Source organism: Malus sylvestris, chromosome 3, assembly GCF_916048215.2.
Source record: "Malus sylvestris chromosome 3, drMalSylv7.2, whole genome shotgun sequence".
In the NCBI taxonomy this organism is placed as follows: domain Eukaryota; kingdom Viridiplantae; phylum Streptophyta; class Magnoliopsida; order Rosales; family Rosaceae; genus Malus; species Malus sylvestris.
The window spans coordinates 36,824,866-36,843,573 of record NC_062262.1 but is presented as its reverse complement, the minus strand read 5'-3'; the positions used below and the strand labels follow the sequence as shown (position 1 = coordinate 36,843,573).

General features: G+C 35.8%; 1 protein-coding gene across 2 annotated transcripts; it reads left to right on the top strand.

Annotated features, from left to right (window-relative positions):
* The first annotated feature begins 9,010 nt into the window (after nt 1-9,010).
* LOC126615399 (uncharacterized) lies at nt 9,011-17,487 on the top strand. 2 transcript variants are annotated; one of them, XM_050283216.1, is made up of 6 exons: nt 9,011-9,222; nt 9,330-9,361; nt 13,751-13,942; nt 14,538-14,588; nt 16,963-17,024; nt 17,112-17,487. In XM_050283216.1, exons 1-6 carry the CDS (start codon nt 9,119-9,121, stop codon nt 17,214-17,216), a joined length of 546 nt encoding a protein of 181 aa, XP_050139173.1. In that variant the 5' UTR covers nt 9,011-9,118; the 3' UTR covers nt 17,217-17,487. The 2 variants fall into 2 exon arrangements, with proteins under 2 accessions (XP_050139173.1, XP_050139174.1); XM_050283217.1 differs by having other exon boundaries at nt 9,015-9,201.
* The last annotated feature ends 1,221 nt before the right edge of the window (nt 17,488-18,708 follow it).

Sequence of the window (18,708 nt, the reverse complement as noted above, 5' to 3'; positions counted from 1 at the left end):
TAATACCATTACCATACCAAATTTTCCATATGCCATGAAATTCGGTTAGTATGGTATAATAATGCTACTATCCCAATTGGGTATTGGGTTTTCTTATTTTGGTCCAAAACGTTTTTTGCTTACTCAAAAAAAAAAAAAAAGAAGACGTTTTTTGCTTCGTTTTTTTTGTTCTACAAGTAGTTCACATATCAAGATGAAACTTAATATCATCTTTAATTTTTAAAATAAATAATACATTTAAAGGTATTTATTGGTTTGCCTCCTGAATTTGTGTATAGGTGCTAATTTTCTCTCTAAACTTTAATTTTAACCGATTATCTCCTAAACTTTTATAATTAACCAATTTCTTTCTGAACTTTATCTTTTGTATCCCCCGTAAAATTTTATAAATAGCTGCTTTTTTCCCCAGCGTTAGATTTTAAATTTTTCATCTAATTTTCCATTCTTTTTGCTCTCATACAGTTGTCAGGTGTTGTACCCATGATCAAAATGGATAAAAAAATTGGATGAAATTTTTTAAAATCTAGCGTTAGGAAGGAAATTGGCTATTTATAAAAGTTCAAGGGAGTAACCGGTTAAAATTAAAGTTCAAGAAAAAATTAGCTACACTAGTTTTTAACTCTGCATGTTAAAGTTTATCTTACGCTATTGATCTCGAGCCGGATAAAGGAGAAAGGGGAAGGTATTAGATAGTCAACATGGGGCACTCTATTTTCACGTCAGGTCCCATGTGATATGAATCCTAAACAAAATTGCGCTAAAGTTAGATCGTCCTCCAGAGGTGATACGTTGTGCGGCCCGGACACAATGATAAGTTAACATAGGTTGTTGTATCTCAATCGGCGCTCTAATGCAATGTTAAACAAGCAAGGGTGTTGTAGAAGCTTCTTTTGAACAACTCCACTCAAAGTTGTTTGGAAGCATATGATGACATCAACATTATCCAGGAAATGCACAAGAAGTATTTTGACCATACTAAACAGGTAAGGTCAAGGAAGTTAGGACATAAGAGTAGGACTCAACATAGTATAATACGTTTAGGAACATGGGATATAGGAACCTTAATAGGAAAATCTATAGAGGTAATGAAAGATATGGTGAGAAGAAGAATAAGTATTATGTGCCTCCAGGAAACTGGTGTAGTCAAATAGGATCTGGTGGGATTTTAATAGACTCTAAAATCCGGGTGTATTCAACTATGATTTTGAAAGAAGATTTTAAAAGAGTTTGAAATCATGGTGTAGTCAAATTAAGATTTGAGAGAATTTTATAGAATACATCCAAATCGTTGAGTAGTCAATTAAGATTTTTACAAAGTCCCCCTAAGTCTAGGTGTATTTTACGGGAAACAAACACATCAAAAGAGATCGAATTGGAAGCGGTGGAGAACGAACATAGGGCGTTCTCGAGGTTGGAAGTGGCGGCATAAGTGAGGAAGGCGTATAGTACTAGGATGTCGATGATCATGGTGAGGAATTGTTTGAGGAGCGACGATTTTTGTGCCGTTTGAGGAATTGGGTTTTGGCGGTGGTGGGCATGTGAGATGTTGAAGAAGGAATATCAGTTTGGATGGGGAAAATAAATTTTAAATTTTGACAAAAATTAAAATTTATAAATTGACATACATCGATTCTGAATTCATAAAATAGAAATTTAGAATTTTTACGTGGAAAAAAAAATTGGAATTTGAAATCTTTAATTTTTAAGTTTAAATTCTATGTAAATAAATATTTTCAATTTCTATGGTGAGAATTTAAAATTAACAAATTTCGTATTCAAATTATATTGTTCTTTTATGTTACCAAACAAGAAAATTTACATTCTAAAAATAAAATTCCGCTAATTTTTTTTTTAGAATTTATTTATTAATTATTTAAAGTAATTTATTCCAATGTTTCAGTAATTAATTAAATAAGGATTTAAAAGTTATTTTTTTTCTGAAAGAGAGACGTTTTTTTTTTTTTGAAAAATTACACATAGAGTATACTTTTAATACTTAATTATATATTGAGACAACACTTTTTAAACATTTCAAAGTAAGACAAAAGTTAATAAATGTGAAAATGACATCATTGAATTTTTTTCTTTACAGTGTAAGTGACCAAAATATGCTTTATAATGGTAAAGTCTTTTCACACTTCTATCTCCTTCATCTGTTGCTCCATTCTCTCTCTTTCTCTCTTTCAAAAATATTGTCCGACTTTTCCTTCTTCTCTACTATGCTAGACTACTTTTATGTTTTATCACGAGCAAATATTTTTCAAAAATTTATGCTTTGGCAAATCACAGTTCATATTTTTTAGAAAATGTTAATAATCTGATCATGTTGAGGAATTTACAGTTGGACCGCTACTTCTTCTTTTTATGGGACATGCACTGCAGCAGTTGTAATACCCTAAAAAAATTAAAAATATATGATTATGTGGAATTTTTTTATCGGAAAGTGAAAAGACAAAAATGTCTCTCGTTGACTAAAGGTAATTTTATGAGGACGTATTTTATCTTCGTATATTTTATCGCATTTCTTGGCAAATTTGGATTGAGGACGATTCCACGAGCGTGTAGGCGAAAACCATTTGTGAAACGGTGTTATAATGAATGAGTTATTAATGATTGCAGTTGAGGGAAAAATAATTATTTTGCCATTAAATTAGATGGCTCCATATTTTCTGGAGAAATAGGAGTGCCACGTGTGTGGCTGTGATGAAGAGATAAGGGAAATAAGGGATACAGGAGAGAAAATGAGGGGGGAAGAGAACGAATCGGCAGAGGAAGAAGGGAGAGAAAGGAAGGAGGTGAGGGAGCACCGAATCCTTCCTTTTGGATCTGTACAATCCGACCCGACCCGGTTCCTTGACCAGACTTTAACTTCTCTGTTCGACATCCGTTCGAGGTGATTCCAGTGTCTATGGAAAGCTCTCATCGAGCCCAACATCCTTATGGTGTTAGAATTCTAGGTTTCAAATCCAAATTCACAAATTGAAGCCACAAACACATGGGTGCATCTGACGGCTTTAACCTTTTTTCGATGGCTCTGGCGAGCTTCACCGTCGATGACCACCATCAAAAGACTCCTCTCAACCCCAAGAGCAAGGCCCAAGCCTTGGATGAGGCGGCGGAGTTCATTTTGGTGGCGAATCAACAACTACCTAAATCAGGGTTTCAAGCGGTTCCAAGGGTATTCCGGCCACTTCCAGGCCGAACTAGGCTTCAACCCAGGTATAAAAGTTCTTCCCCTTGTTGTGTTCTACAACCCTATAAAATTTGGTAATTTTTAAAGTTCGTCGGAATTTGGGGTTTCCATTCGCCGGAAACTGCCACGCTAGGGCGGCACGTGGCTAGTGAGTCGACACTACTATTTTATGCGTATTTCAATATTCTGCAACCATATTTGATATGCATTTGGTATGATTCACTTGTTTGAATCTACTTAGTGATTGTTAGTCACTTGAATGATTTTCTGAAATGAGTTAAAAATTGAATATGTGAACTACGAATGGCTTAATCCCTTTGTAAAGTACATAGGCAGTCTGACGAGGTTAGATACAACCATAATAAAATAACTGAGATTAATCTTTTATTGAAATTTGCTAAGAAAAGGTTTTCAGGCCTACCTTAGAAATTAGCTTCCAAATTAGAATTTTTAGGGCGTTACAAATTGGTATCAGAGCGAATGATCCTGCTTTACAGTATGCAATATTCTCGAGTTCATGTTGGTGTGAATTATGATTAGCATTGAGATTGCATTATTTCATAATTCCAATGAATAATGAGGCATTTATGTGAAACGTATATATATTGCGAATCACTGACGTGTGTGGAATATTCTTGAATTCTTATTGTTGTAAAATATGATATGCAATGTGAATGCATTATTTCATAAAGTTTGTGAACAAAGTGCTATGTGAATTATGATTTGCATTGATATGCATTATTCATAATTTCTATGATTAATGTGGTATTAATGTGAAATACACACGTATTATGAATCTTGCATTGGCAGGAGAGTGAATATATATGTGTGTGTGTGTGTATGATTGCAGTGATATTGCAATATTTCTTTAGTTTTATGCATCATGAGGCATTTATGTGAATTGCATATGCATTGTGAATGCATTATTTCAAAATTTTGTGAATAAAGTGGCATTCATGTGATATATATACATGGTAGATTACTCACTTATGTGGCATGGTGCAATTTCCGTGATGATTATGGAGTTTTGTTACTAGGAATTATGATTTGCATTGGGGCTACAATATTTCATAATTTCTATGAATGTGTGAGATACATATATGTATTGTGAATCACTCACGTGTGGGGATGTGAGTACAGGTTCTGTGGATGGGAAATGCAGGTTCCATGGATGATTTTGATGACCTGAGAGTGAAAGGGATTGTGAGTTTCCCCTAGGTTTCGATCCCTTAAACCTTCAGAGGGTGTTATACAGATGGGCTACTCCTGCGGGATAGTCTATGTGGTATAGTTGTTGGAAATGGACATTCCTAGATTGAAAGGCATTGGGAGTGAAGGGCACCGTGTGTTGCCTTGGGTTTCGATCTCCTAAACCTCTAGAGGCCTACACGGACGGACTTGTACCATATCTCGTGGGAAGGGTACTTGGATCTGTGGTGTAGGATTAAATGGACACTCTTGTTACCCTACTTCGTGATGTTGTGGTCAGATTGAAGTAAGGGTAATCGGTCACTGGACCAGTCATCAAGTTGGATTATGTTGGCACACGATTTCTAAAGGTGAATGATGGTGACAGCTATGTATAGCCAATAATGGTAAGTGATTTTACCAGTGATTATGATTAGAAATTCCAATGATTTTGGCTGGAGTTTCTTATATTTGATTTGCCAATTTTAATTGTTGGCTTAAAATTATGATATTTATTTAGCCACTGGTGATTATGGCTTGAAATTCTGATATTTATTTGGCCGATGATGGTTACGGTTGGAATTTATGGTATTTGTTTTGCTAATAATGATTATGGCAAAAATTTTCTGATGTTGGTATTGCCAGTGATTGTGGCTAGAAATCTTGAAGAAGAATAGGGATACGGGAGAGAAAATGAGGGGGGAAGAGAACGAATCGACAAAGGAAGAAGAGAGAGAAATGAGGGAGGTGAGGGAGCACCGGATCCTTTTGGATTCGTACAACCCGACTCGACCCGGTTCCTTGACCCGGCTCTAACTCATTCGTTCAACATCCGTTCAAGATGATTCTAGTGTCTATGGAAAGCTCTCATTGAGCCCAACATCCCTATGGTGTTAGAATTCTAGGTTTCAAACCCAAATTCACAAATCAAAGCCATAAATCCACGGGTGCATCTGGGGGCTTTAATGAGGCCCAAGCCTTGGATGAGGCGGCGGAGTTCGTTTTGGTGGCGAATCAACAACTACCCAAATCGGGGTTTCCGGCGATTTGAGGGGTATTCCGGCCACTTCCCGACTGAACTAGGCTTCGGCCTAAGTATAAAAGTTCTTCCCCTTATTGTGTTTTACAACCCTGTAAAATTTGGTAATTTTTAGAGTTCATCAAAATTTGGGGTTTCCGTTCGCTGGAAATTGCCACGCGCGGCAGCACGTAGCCAGTGAGCCGATGCTACCATTTTATGCATATTTCGATATTCTGCAACCATATTTGATATGCATTTGGTATGATTCACTTGTTTGAATCTAGTTAGTGATTGTTAGTCACTTGAATAATTTTCGGAAATGAGTTAGAAATTGAATTTGTGAACTACGAATGGCTTGATCCCTTCGCAGGGTACATAGGCAGTCTAACGAGGTTAGATACAGCCATAATAAAATAACTGAGATTAATCTTTTATTGAAATTTGCTAAGAAAAAATTTTCGGGCCTACCTTAGAAATTAGCTTCCAAATTAGAATTTTCGGGGCGTTACAACAGCAACATCCACATTTTGCTATTACTTTTGCTGCTTCTATCATTCTTTTGTCTTTTATTGCATTCTTCCTTTTTTTTTTTTTAAGATAAACAAGAAAAGAAATGCTTTGTCTAATTGAATATAGAAAATAGTGCGTCCATTTTTATGATATTTAATTTTTAAATAAATAGTTTTCATTTCATGGAAGCAGTGTTCTAAAACGCGGTCAAGGCGCCCGCCTAGGCGTTGGGCGTCGGACCGTCGCCGTGATTTTTCCAAAAACGTTCAATAAATCTGCAAGGGTATTAGGCGATGTCTAGGCGGCCAACTGGGCGGTCTTGGCGGTGAGCTAGGCGGTCTCGGCGGCCAACTAGGCGGTTCTGTAAAAAAATTACACGTTGCTGTTTCACTACACATTGTAGAAGAGGAGGGCGACAACATAAAATCTGAAAGAGAGAGAGAACGAGAGAGTATGAGGGAAGAGAGAGCGAGATAGAGACTAGTAGAAGGAATAACAGTGCAATTGCTGAAGAAAAAAAAGGAAAAATTTGACCTGGACTCTTCGAATTTCTTCACGCTAGCAACGTTTTCGAGGATCTTTGCTGAGCTAGACTAGGTTTTGGGAAATTTTGCAGGGTAAGAAGATGGGGAATTAGGCGGAGAAGATGATGGAGAACAATGATAATCCTTTCATCATGCAATTGATATTGAAGTATAGAGAGAGAGAGGTAAACATTTCAAATGTAGTGGATGAGAGAGAGAAGCTGTGAAGAAAGTGGTGCGGATTGGGACGTCTGGGAGATAGTGCGAATAAAGAGAGAGGGAGAGAGACAGATAAACATTTCAAATGTAGTGGTGCGAACTGGGATCTCAAATCCAAGGTCAAAAGCTGATGGTTTTTAATTATGAAAACCATGGACTCTATGGTTTTAATAATGAAAACCACCCAAGGTGGACAAGTGATGTGAAAGAGCAGAGGTGTGGTGGACAGGTTGATGGTTTTAATAATAAAAACCACCACATAGTGGGCTTTTTATAGTTTTAAAAGTTTGTTATATATATTGTGTGTGCGTGCGCATAAATCTTATATAAATTATAAATTATTTAGATAATTTTTTTTTCTTAGGCAAGTATATCATATATGTACATAAAACATTCACATATGTATGTTCTTCTATAAGAAATAACATATTAGTCAATAATTATTTACATTTGATATACTAAATTTAATTAATTCATAAAATATATAAGAAATTTACCAAAATCCGCCTAGGCCGCCTAGGCGCTAGGTGCTAGCCCACCGCCCGACTAGCACCTAGCGTTTTTTAGAACCTTGCATGGAAGTAGATTTATTTGAACTTAGCATTAATTCTTTAATTAGTGTAGAGAAATTTGAAAGTAAATTAGCCAAGAAAAACATTTGTAGTTTTTTCTATAAAGTTGTTAATTCGTTAAGTCAGAATAAATTGCAGCTCATTTTTAGTTTATAGCGTGAGTCTGTTGTTTTCTTGTGTTGTGAATGTATAATTTGATTGATGATGGGTTGGACTAATGGCATATAGTCGTTTTGTTGAAAATATACAAACTAATTCTACTAAAACTATACCAAATGATTCTACTAAAAAAATATACAAAACTGATTATGCAAAAATGGTCAAAAATGGGTTGAACTGATTCTGCAAAAATGGTCGAGAATAGGTTGAATTGATTTTGCAAAAATGGTCTAAGACGGGTTGAACTGATTCTGCAACAATGGTCGAAGACAGGTTGAACTAATTTTGCAAAAATGGTCGAAGACAGGTTGAATTGATTTTGCAAAAATAGTCGAAGACATGTTGAATTGATTCTGCAAGAATAGTAGAAGACGGGTTGAATTGATTCTGCAAAAATGGTTGAAGATGCTGATTCTACAAAAATGATCGAAGATGGGTTGAACTGATTATGCAAAAATGGTCAAGGACGAGTTGAACTGATTCTGAAAAAATGGTCGAAGATGGGTTGAACTTATTCTGCAACAATGGTCGTAGACAGGTTGAAATGATTCTGCAAAAAATGGTCGAAGACGGGTTGAACTGATTCTACAAAAATAGTCGAAGACGAGTTGAATTGATTCTGCAAAAATGGTCGAGGACAGGTTGAACTAATTCTGCAAAAAAGGTCGAAGACGGATTAAACTGATTCTGCAAAAATAGTCGATGACATGTTGAACTGATTCTGCAAAAATGGTAGAAGACGGGTTGAACTGATTCTGCAAAAATGGTCAAGGACAAGTTGATTTATTCTAGTAAGAAATAATATAAACTGATTCTATATATAGTTTCAAAACTGATTCTGCAGAAATAGTTGATGATGAGTTGAGTTTACGAGACATATTAATTTTGTTGGAGTTGTGCGGGTTAGGTTCTATTAACAATCCTAAAGCTTTAGGGGTATAACTGATATTTTAAAACATTGTTTCCATGTTTTTGGGCCGAGCTTTAATTGTTTTTATATTATTATCTCTCCTTGACATGTTTAAAAGCTAGAAAGTTTTGGTCTCTATATATAAAACTCATTTTTTTCATTTATTTATTTATTATTTAAAAAAATTTCTTTCAATGTTTCAGTAATTAATTAAATAAGGATTGAAAAGTTATTTTTTTATGATAGGATGAATACGTTATTAATATTTTTATTAAAATGAGAGGGAGAAAATAGTACAACTAGGTTTGTTTAGCAACATTCTTCTGTAAAATTTGAAAAAGAAAACTAGAGCAATAGTTCTTGAACTTTGGCTGAATTGGAGTTTTGATCCTTGAAACTAAAAATTCATGAGTATTATCCCAGAACTTGTTATAATATAGAGCATTAATCACTTTCGCCAACCACGTTAGAACTTTCATTCAAAACAAAAGGATTTAAATGGACAAAAAATGGTTAGAAATTCTAACGGAATTATCCAAAGAGACTAGGGATTCACACTATTATAAGTTCTAAGATTAGTACTCACTAATTTTTAGCTTGGGATGAAAATTCCAATTAAGCTAAAGTTGAGGGATGATGCTACAATTATCTCAATATGAAAACAAGGGCAAAAGTTCATTTGTTCTAAAATAGGGGTATTTTACAAAATTCCCAATATACTAACACAGCCAATATCCCATCTCTCATTGCTGAGCAGTTCGAGCTTCTGAGTTCTTGTGTCTTTTGGTGGGTGTGGGTAATAGTCATCACACTGACCCGCGGATGCTGGAAAATCCTCCATCAGCGGCAGCAGCCGCAGCAGATCCAGGGGCGGTCGTGAAGCGCTATGCTCCTCCCAATCAGAGGTATTCGTTTCGTTCTTCCATGTGGGTGTGGTTCCTTTTTTCTTTAAAACAATGTTATTAAAATCAAATTAATTCAGTAGTTAATTGAAAACTAGTTAATTGTTTGCATTTCATTTGATTCATTTCAGGAATCGTCCTCTTAACAGACGCAAATCCGCAGGTAACTTCACCTTTTCCCCATGTACCTTAATCTCTTTTACGCTACATTATCTGAGGGTCCGATTGATAACCATTTCAGTTTTTGAAAACTGAAAACTGAAAGCTATCGATACCAAACAAAAACTTAAACCGAATGGTCATCAACCGTTCATTTAGTTTTCAATTTCTAGTAATTTTTTTTTTAAAACTGCAAAACATGTAATTGATTTCAGTTTTCAAATAAAAATAAAACTAAAGTTTGTTTGGTAACTGTTTTTAGTTTTACATTTTATTTTTTTAGTAGAGTGATTTTGTTAGTGGGTTAATTAGTTAGTTGTTAAGGAAGGAGATGATTGCTGTCCTCCACGATAAAGCGACATGCTCTTTTATGTGGAATTGGAAATGAAAATTTCCTTGTTTGTGAATTTTGGGAATGAAATTTCCTTATTTGTGAATTTTGGGTTGGTACTATGTCCCAGGGTCCCGGGGCTCAGGTTCATTTGGAAATAAATGCAATGCATGTTTTGTGATGTAATATTGGTGAATGAGAAAGGAGGTGCAAAAAAATCAACTAAATAAAAATGAAAGCTAGCATCTGAAATTGATTTTAGTTCTCATAATTTGGTTTGCTTTAAAAGTGAAAAAAAAAATGAATTTAATTGCCAAACAAGTTTTCATTTTTCATTTTTACTTCTTTTTTTTCTTCTTCATGTGAACGGTAAAAAAGAAATGGTTATCAAACGGACCCTAATTTTCAATGGAGATGAAGGTGACAAGTTTTATGGCATTTTGAGGCTTTATTAATATCAGTGTTGAAGAGGATAATAAAGTCAATAGATGTGTTAGTAAATCAAAAGAGTCAGAAGTTAGAAGGTTACTACTGTAAATATTCTTTTACTTTTCCTTCGAAACTTTTGGCTGTCCTAAAGTGTAACTATAAATACTTGATGATTTTACTAGGTACACTTGGTTGTATCCTCTCAAGAATAAATCGGATGTTTTTGCTACATTTTTTCAATTCCAAGCTCTTGTTGAGAATTTGTTTGGTAACAAAATTGGTACTTTAAGATCTGATTCAAGGGGTGAATTTCTTAGTTCTAATTTTAAGTATCATCTTGCCCTTCATAACATTCAACAACATCTTGGCTGTCCTTACACCCCACAACAAAATGGTTGTGCTGAAAGGAAGCAGAAACATGTTGTAGAAACTGCAAGGACTCTGTTTATAGCTTCCAAAGTACCACGTTACTTCTGGGTAGAAGCCTTCCTTACTGCAGTCTATCTCATCAACAAACTACCCCCTCTTTCTAAACCATCACCATGGGAACAATTTTCAAGAAATCACCAGATTACAGTCAACTTAGAGTGTTTGGTTGCAGCTGCTATCCCTGGTTAAAACCTTATACCAATTCCAAACTAGAAGCCAAGAGTACGCAATGTGTGTTTATTGGCTATAGTTTAACCCACAAAGGATATAGATGTCTAGATCCTCTTACTAACAGAGTTTACATCTCTAGACATGTTTACTTTGATGAAGACTCCTTTCCTTTCCATAGTATTACCCTTTTGAAATTATCACCATCTATCCCAACATCCAATTCTTCTTCCTTCTCCCTCACCTTTCCTCACCCATATCCTACCTCCAAACACCACTTCTCAACTCAACCCTCCCCTGCCTCTTTACCTCAATCATCATCACATTCAACCACACCTGAATCTGCCATTAATCCTCCAATAGACCCTTTTCCTGCATCTGTATCTCAACCAGAACCTATCCCTGCACCTTTACCTCCATCACAACTTGTCACTTCTACCCATCCTATGCAAACTAGGTCTAAATCTGGCATTTTCAAACCCAAAGCCTACACTGCAACTAAACATCACCTGCCTTCTCATCTAGACACTGAATATGTTCCTTCGACTTACCTGCAAGCCTCCAAGTATACTCATTGGAGGGTAGCCATGCAAGATGAGTTTAATGCCTTGCTAAATACAGGAACTTGGACCCTACTTCCTCCTCTTCTCAAAACCTTGTTGGATATAAACGGGTTTTTAGAATTAAGAAGAAACCAGATGGTTCTGTGGACAGATATAATGCCAGATTAGTAGCTAAGCGCTACAATCAAGAGGAAGGTATTGATTTCAGTGACACATTTAACCCAGTGGCCAAACCAGTTATTATAAGGATCTATCTTACTTTGGCAGTTCAATCTATCCATGATAAGTTGGAGTGCAAAGAAGCAACATACAGTTGCTTGTTCATCCACAGAAGCTTCATACAGACCATTAGCCCATACTGCTGCTGAAATCACTTAGATTTGTCAACTGTTCACTGATATTAGCTTTAAACTACCTGCATTGCCTCAGATTTGGTGTGACAATATCTCAGCTATTGCATTGGCTTCCAATCTTGTCTTTCATGGTAGAACCAAACATGTGGAAATAGATTATCATTACATCCAAGAGCTGGTTTTGGCAAAGCTTCTTACTGTTCAATTTGTATGCTGTCAGGATCAACTAGCAGGCATTCACACTAAATCTCTTCCTTGGCAAGGGTTTCTCCAACTTCGATCTAAGCTTTCTCTTCAGCCTTCTCCGTTTAGCTTGAGGGGGTGTGAAGAGGATAATAAAGTCCATAGATGTGTTAGTAATTCAAAAGAGTCAAAAGTTAGATAGAAAGTTACTACTGTAATTTTACATTTTCTTAGTAACTTTTGGCTTTCCTAATGTGTAACTATAAATACTTGTGTAACTTATCTTTGAGGTATTGAAATGAATAATTTGCTCAATAAATGGTTTAAAAAACTAGTTTTGATACTCGCCTTGGTGCTTTTTTGGGTGGGGATATCTAGAAAAGGCCTCTGCCCAACCAGACTAGGCGGCATATAAGGTTGGTGCAAGGTTTTAAAATCTTCTCAGCCTCAATTCTCTATGATGGAAACGGAAGTATAGATGGTTAGAACTGCGGCGAACCTGACTTGCATAGACTCATCAGATTTTCCTTTTTCCTTTCCTTTTCTCATTTTTCTTATATTATTAAATATTTAAATAATTGTACAATGTTTTTTTAAAACATTACAACGCCCAATGGATAAAACAAGCCTTGAATGACAATGAATATTTGTTTTAGAAAAAGTATTATATTATACTTTTATTAAGGACTATAATAATCTTAGGTACCGTGAGGCTATTGGCTCACTTCTATCGCCTAGGCAAGGCTATCCATTAAATCCCTTGGCTTTGCCTTGGCCTTTTAAAACACTGATTAATATACCAAATTTCCATTAAATCTTATTTCTTTTAGATCCTTACATATTACCTCATCATGTGCGAGTCTTCATCGGATTCTTAATCAAGTACCTCTTATATTAATTTCCTTAATTTGGTTTATGTACTAACTTTCTAAGCTTAGTTGTGTAAATCTGTCATTAATATTTGTTGCTGATAATGCTTATCATTTTGTTTCTACTAAACTCTTACCATCCTTCTTAACATTCAATATTTGTTGCTCATGCTCTTAAAGCCTAACATTTCATCCCTTGGAGAATGGTTAAACGAATACTATATAATCTCGGTTAGTCCATTATGGATTTTATCACACATAATGCTTACAATATTTTCTTATTCCATCCTCTTTACATTCTACTTATTTCATAATTTTGCATTACTGATCCTGAAATCACTTCACAAGCGATTTGTTCAGAGTTCCTTTGCTCCTGAGTTGTTGGTTATGGTTATGTTAAGTGTCTTTGGTGAATTTGCACTGTGTTTATTCTCTGTTATAGCTCAATAATTATTTAACCCTTTGATTCTTACACATTCTTCATGCTTCTTAAGAATGTCTCCAGCAAAATTATGTCATTGGGAACCATCAGAAGTCATGTATATTTTCATTATTTCTTTCAGCAGTTAGCACTGATACAAACAGCAACAACGTGAATTAGTTTTAATCCTTATTCTAATGCTAATTTTATCAGGAAATATTAGTATCTGTCAATTCTAGTTTTTATGTCAGTACATATATCTCAAATAATTTAATATAACAAAGTGTACTATCTGTCATATCTAGGGTATTCTATTTTATTTTTACAACGTTCCATTTATTGTTTAAGTAGTTTCAACTATTACTTAATGTTTATCATTTCACGTTTTCCTATAGTGAGACCTATCAATTTTTTTCTCCTGTAATTCCACAGTTTGGTATTTTTACAAATAGGTACTCAAGCGTGTCTCAACCCTTGTTCTTAAGTAGGAGGAGCTGTCTTTAGTCCCAAAGGCTGTTGTGGGCTGTTTCTTTTGACTTATTTGTACATATCTTTTTATTCTTTTGTTTACCAGAAGTTGAGTGGTCGAGGAAATTGTGACATTTTTAGGGTTACATATCTAATGTGGTTATAAGTTACTGTTTCAGATCGGTTTGATCGAACTAACAATCCTCATGGCGGGAGTGATCTGGAGAAGAGTCAAATTTCTAGTTCAAGAAATATTTCTGTTATGGATCATGGGGATGGAAGCAGCAGCAGTCTTCTGAATGAGAACTCTCGGGGGTTAATAGCTCTAGAGGGGTGTTGCACCAGTGAAGCTTTCCAGCTCTTACATAGTCGTATGTGTCAACAGTGTCTTGAAAAGGAATTGCTATATGTTAATACAGGAATTACTTTGTTTTGGCTCTTTTTCATCAGCCTATTTATGCTCTGCCATACATTTTTGTGCAAATGATATCAGCAAGGGTCCTGAGGTGATCCGTGATATTTCAACTTGATGATTGAAAGTAACATGCAATAGAGAATAGGTTATGATGCCCACATTGACATCCTCCTTTCATATTGTTAGTATTTTTATACAAAATAAGTTTAGGGTTTAGGTTGTACATTTAAATTCTTGCAGGTGATTCCTTTCTCCAACTGTCATTCACAAAAAGTTCAAAGTGAAAATAATGTTGCAAGCCCCTGAGCCCCACCCACGTTTCTTTTGACTTTTTAGAAAGTTACAAAGAAAGTAAAGATTACCAACCATTAGTTGACCTAGGAGTATTTTCTTTGGAGCTAGGATTAAAATTCTTTATGCATAAAAGTTTGCTGGGACTTTGTGCATGATTAACTAAAAGACTAAAGGGGTGTATTTTTGTTTTTTTTCTTTTTCAGTGATTACTTGTATGAGGTTTGAATTGGTTAATAATTGCATGTCTTCAAATGCAGGTTGGGCAGCTGCAATGCGTTGCTTCAACGATCCATCTGTAGATCTACCAGGTCAGTGGAAGAATGTTCCTTATTTTCAAAATTTGGTGCATACTCTACATGAAAGTAAAGACATGCATTAAGATGTCCAAATTGGTGCATGTATGGTATAGTTCATTCAATCACACAAAATAGTTCTTATGCAAAATTTTGCTAGAAATGGAGGAAATATATCAGCAGTGTATATTAAAGATGGCTGAGGGTAAATAATTATTTGGTGGTTCAGAGCACAAGCTTTAACAGTGTTTGGATGGAGCAATAGGTTGACTACAAGAGTTTTTTTATAAGAGTATTTCTCACATTACTATCCTTAAGTATCGTGAAATTCCAACTTTCATACCTAAATTTTTTGTCCCACTTCCATTCCTCAAGTTTGAGTGTTGTGACACTTTCATACTTCAGTTAGCCTTTCTGTCAGGGGCTCAATTAAGTGATGACGTGGCATGCCACTTAATGATGACTGTGAAGAAACGTTGCACTGTGCGCCCCACGTGGACATATAAAACAAATAAAAAAAATGTTTTTTTTTATCCCACTCTACAACGTGGCACTTTGGGCACGTCCTCTTCTTCAGAGGATAAGGAGAACGAGGAAGTTTCTCCTCCTCCTCTTCCCCCCTCCCACTCTACAACTCTACAACTCTACAACTCAAACACCGTTTCTTGGTTCGTGTACCATGAAGTGAATTGGGTCCTCCCACTCCCTCCTCCTCCTCTACAACTCAAACACCATTTCTTGGTCCGTATACCATGAAGCGAGTTAGGTCCACCCACTCCCTCCTCCTCCTTCTCCCACTGTACTACTCAAAGACTATTTCTTGGTCCGTATACTACGAAGTGAATTGGGTCGGGTCCTCTTCTTCCTCCCACTCTACAACTCAAACACCATTTCTTCTTCTTCCTCCTCCTCCTCCTCCCACTTTACAGCTCAAACACCTGATCCGTATACCATGAAGTGAATTGGGTCGGGTCCTCCTCCAATGACCGAAGAAGATGATGAGAAAACCCATGGCCGTTATCTGCCACCCACGTGAACCCTTCCTCTTCCTCCTAAAACCCTTATTTCCATTTCCTTTGCCGCTGCCGCTCCTCTTCCCCTCTCCACCGAACCGCACAATCTCTCCTCTCAGCTCTTTGCCATTCTCTGCTGTCCCAATTGGCAGTGCCACCCTTCCCTCAAACAACTAGCCCCTCCATATCCCCTTCCCATGTCTCCTCTGTCTTCACTCTAACATTGATCCCAAACCGCCCTCTGCTTCTTCAACTGCATCGCCCTAAAACCCAGATACAAACACACCGTCCATTAACACTCTTCACTCCTCAACATTCTTCTCCCTAATGGGTTTCTCCAGGTCGCGTAAAAGATCCGAATTTCCATGATTAAGGCTTCCACAGACTCGGTGAGCGACTTTCCTCGAATTTCCATGATCTGAATTTGCAGGGATTTGGAAGGGTGGTTGGGGTTTGACTTGGTGAGCGAGCCATAAATCTTATTTCGAAGATCGACCCTCGACTCGGTAAGAAGGATTTTCGAGATGGGTTTGAGTGAATCTGAACTGGGAATTGAGTTGGTAAAGTGGAGGATGTGGGTTTTGGGTTTTGAGCTGGCCTTCTATGTGGGTTCTGGGTTCTGGGTTCTGGCGACGTAGATGATTTGGGTTTTCCTCGTCGGTTTCCACAGTCCAAGGTTGAAGACAATTTGGGTTTAATATTTTTTTTTTCCAAAAATAAAAAAATGCTATTGGGGTTCACCCACATTTTTGCAGTCATTGTCCAGTGGCTTGCCACATTATCAGTTAACTGAGCTCCTGTCAAAAAGGCTAATGGAAGTATGAAAGTATCACAAAATTCAAATTTTATGTGTGAAAGTCAGACGAATAAAAATTTTGGTATGAAGGTTGAAATTTCACGATACTTGAGAATAGTAAAGTGAGAATTACACTTTTTACAGGTGATCCATCCTCTGCCAACGTCGTCCTAATCACATAGAGGAGTAGGCTGAGGACTTTCCATCGGATTTGATTGATCAGCTAAAGGGAAGGGAGTGCAAAGAATATTTAACAAAATGGAGTTTTTCTGCAATTTTCTAAGAGTAAAGCTGATGGTTATATGAAATGATTTATTCTATGAAAAGCAGAAGGGGCAGTGGGTTGGAGGAAGATGGAGAACCTTCCTGGCAATGATAGAAAGGAGAAATCTGATTTCTGATAAGAAAAAAAAAATAAAAATAAAAAGGATAGATAATGAATGGTTAAGCAGTGGGAAGGACTAAAGGAGTCAAGGAGGGGTCTTGAAACGAACCTCAGTTAAGCATGCATCATTTAGTAATCGTATTGTGAGTGATTCTTGCAATTTGGATGGTTTATTCTATATTTTATATGTTTCAGAAAGACCAGTAATGTACACAGGAAGCAGCTCAGCATGGGGTCCCTTCCTCCTTCCTCATCAGGTGATTATAAAATCTCTCTCTCTCTCTCTCTCTCTCTCTCTCTCTCTCTCAATCTCACAATATAATGTTTGGAATGGCCATCTTTAGTTAATGGCTTCGACAGTCGGTGCTGGGTCTCCTGGTTCACCAATGGACTTCTTCAGCGAACCTTGTCGTTCAAAGAACATTTCCAGTGCCGGTTTCGAGACTTAGAAACTCATCCACAACATTACTCAATATCTTAAAGCAAACTTGGAGCGGTTGGTGATCTGTTGTACTCTAATTATATTTTTGGTAGCTGGTAAAAGCTATTAAACTTGCACATTGAAACTCAGCAACATCCATTTACTTAGCCAATCTGGGAATTGTGTGACAAAAATCTTCGATGCATGTACTGGTGTGTGACACTAACAAGTGATGTGACTGAAGTATGGTTTGTTTATGTATGCATACAGTATGAAGTGAGTAGATCTCTCTGTGGGAATGGGTTTGTGTGAGAGTGTTCATCTGTTTTTTAAAGTTAAAACGACTATGCTATGTGATTTCATGCCATCAAACTCATCTGCAGGGGATGTCTTGTGAATTTGATGACCTCACGTCTCACGCCTTCCAACATGTCAAAGTAGCCCCGTTCCGTGGACCATATTTTATGCACTGAAAAAGGGACCAATTGTGTAGTAAAAAATGGTAATCTTAAGGCTGTTTTTGGAACATGACTTAGTATTATGATCTAATGGTATATCTTTTCATTTGTAAACAAGAAATTTTAAATTTAATTATATCATACCAGTTTTTTCACCACCACATACTTTTTTTTTTTAAGGCTTAATTGTAGCAATGTTCTTTAAACTCTATCTGTAATTTAATTTTAGTCTTTGAACTTTCATATTAGTTTATTTAGTTCTTAAACTTTACAATGTGTTTGTACCATTAATTCTTTTCACTAACGCTGTCTATTTTTCCGTTAAATTTAAGATTATATTAGGAACTTCATCTCACAATACTAAAAATAAATTTAAAAATGAGAAATGAAAAAAATCACCTTTTTTTAAAGAAATTTGAATACATAGGATTTCTACCAGTTTTTTCACCACCACATACTTTTTTTTTAAGGCTTAATTGTAGCAATGTTCTTTAAACTCTATCTGTAATTAAATTTTAGTCTCTGAACTTTCATATTAGTTTATTTAGTTCTTGAACTTTACAATGTGTTTGTACCATTAATTCTTTTCACTAACGCTGTCTATTTTTCCGTTAAATTTAAGATTATATTAGGAACTTCATCTCACAATACTAAAAATAAATTTAAAAATGAGAAATGAAAAAAATCACTTTTTTTTAAAGAAATTTGAATACATAGGATTTCTTTGTTCGCAGTTCAATAAGTGATTTGTTAGTTGTTTAAGTTCAGCCATAGTTCGATCTGCTACCAACTCTGATGTCGCATTGCCTAATATTTATAAGTTGCTAAAGTCCAACCATATCCTATTTGTATTTTAATAGTTCAAATTTCATTTTGTTTTAAGTTTAGATATTAATTTATAAATTTTAATTTGTTTTTTAGCTTCTTCTATTGTTTTGAAGTTTTAAGTTGAAGTTCCTATGTACTCCTAAATTTAACGGAAAAAAGAAGAAGAAAAAAGATAAGAGTTTGTGAAAATGATCAATCATGTAACACATTTGTAAGTTCGAGAACTAAAGAAAT

Excerpts from the sequence above, each read along its gene's own strand:
- LOC126615399 (XM_050283216.1), top strand. The coding sequence starts at position 9,119 with ATGCTGGAAAATCCTCCATCAGCGGCAGCAGCCGCAGCAGATCCAGGG. Across the intron at positions 9,223-9,329 it reads TATTCGTTTCGTTCTTCCAT|GAATCGTCCTCTTAACAGAC; the intron begins GTGGGTGTGGTT and ends GATTCATTTCAG. Across the intron at positions 17,025-17,111 it reads CCTTCCTCCTTCCTCATCAG|TTAATGGCTTCGACAGTCGG; the intron begins GTGATTATAAAA and ends GGCCATCTTTAG.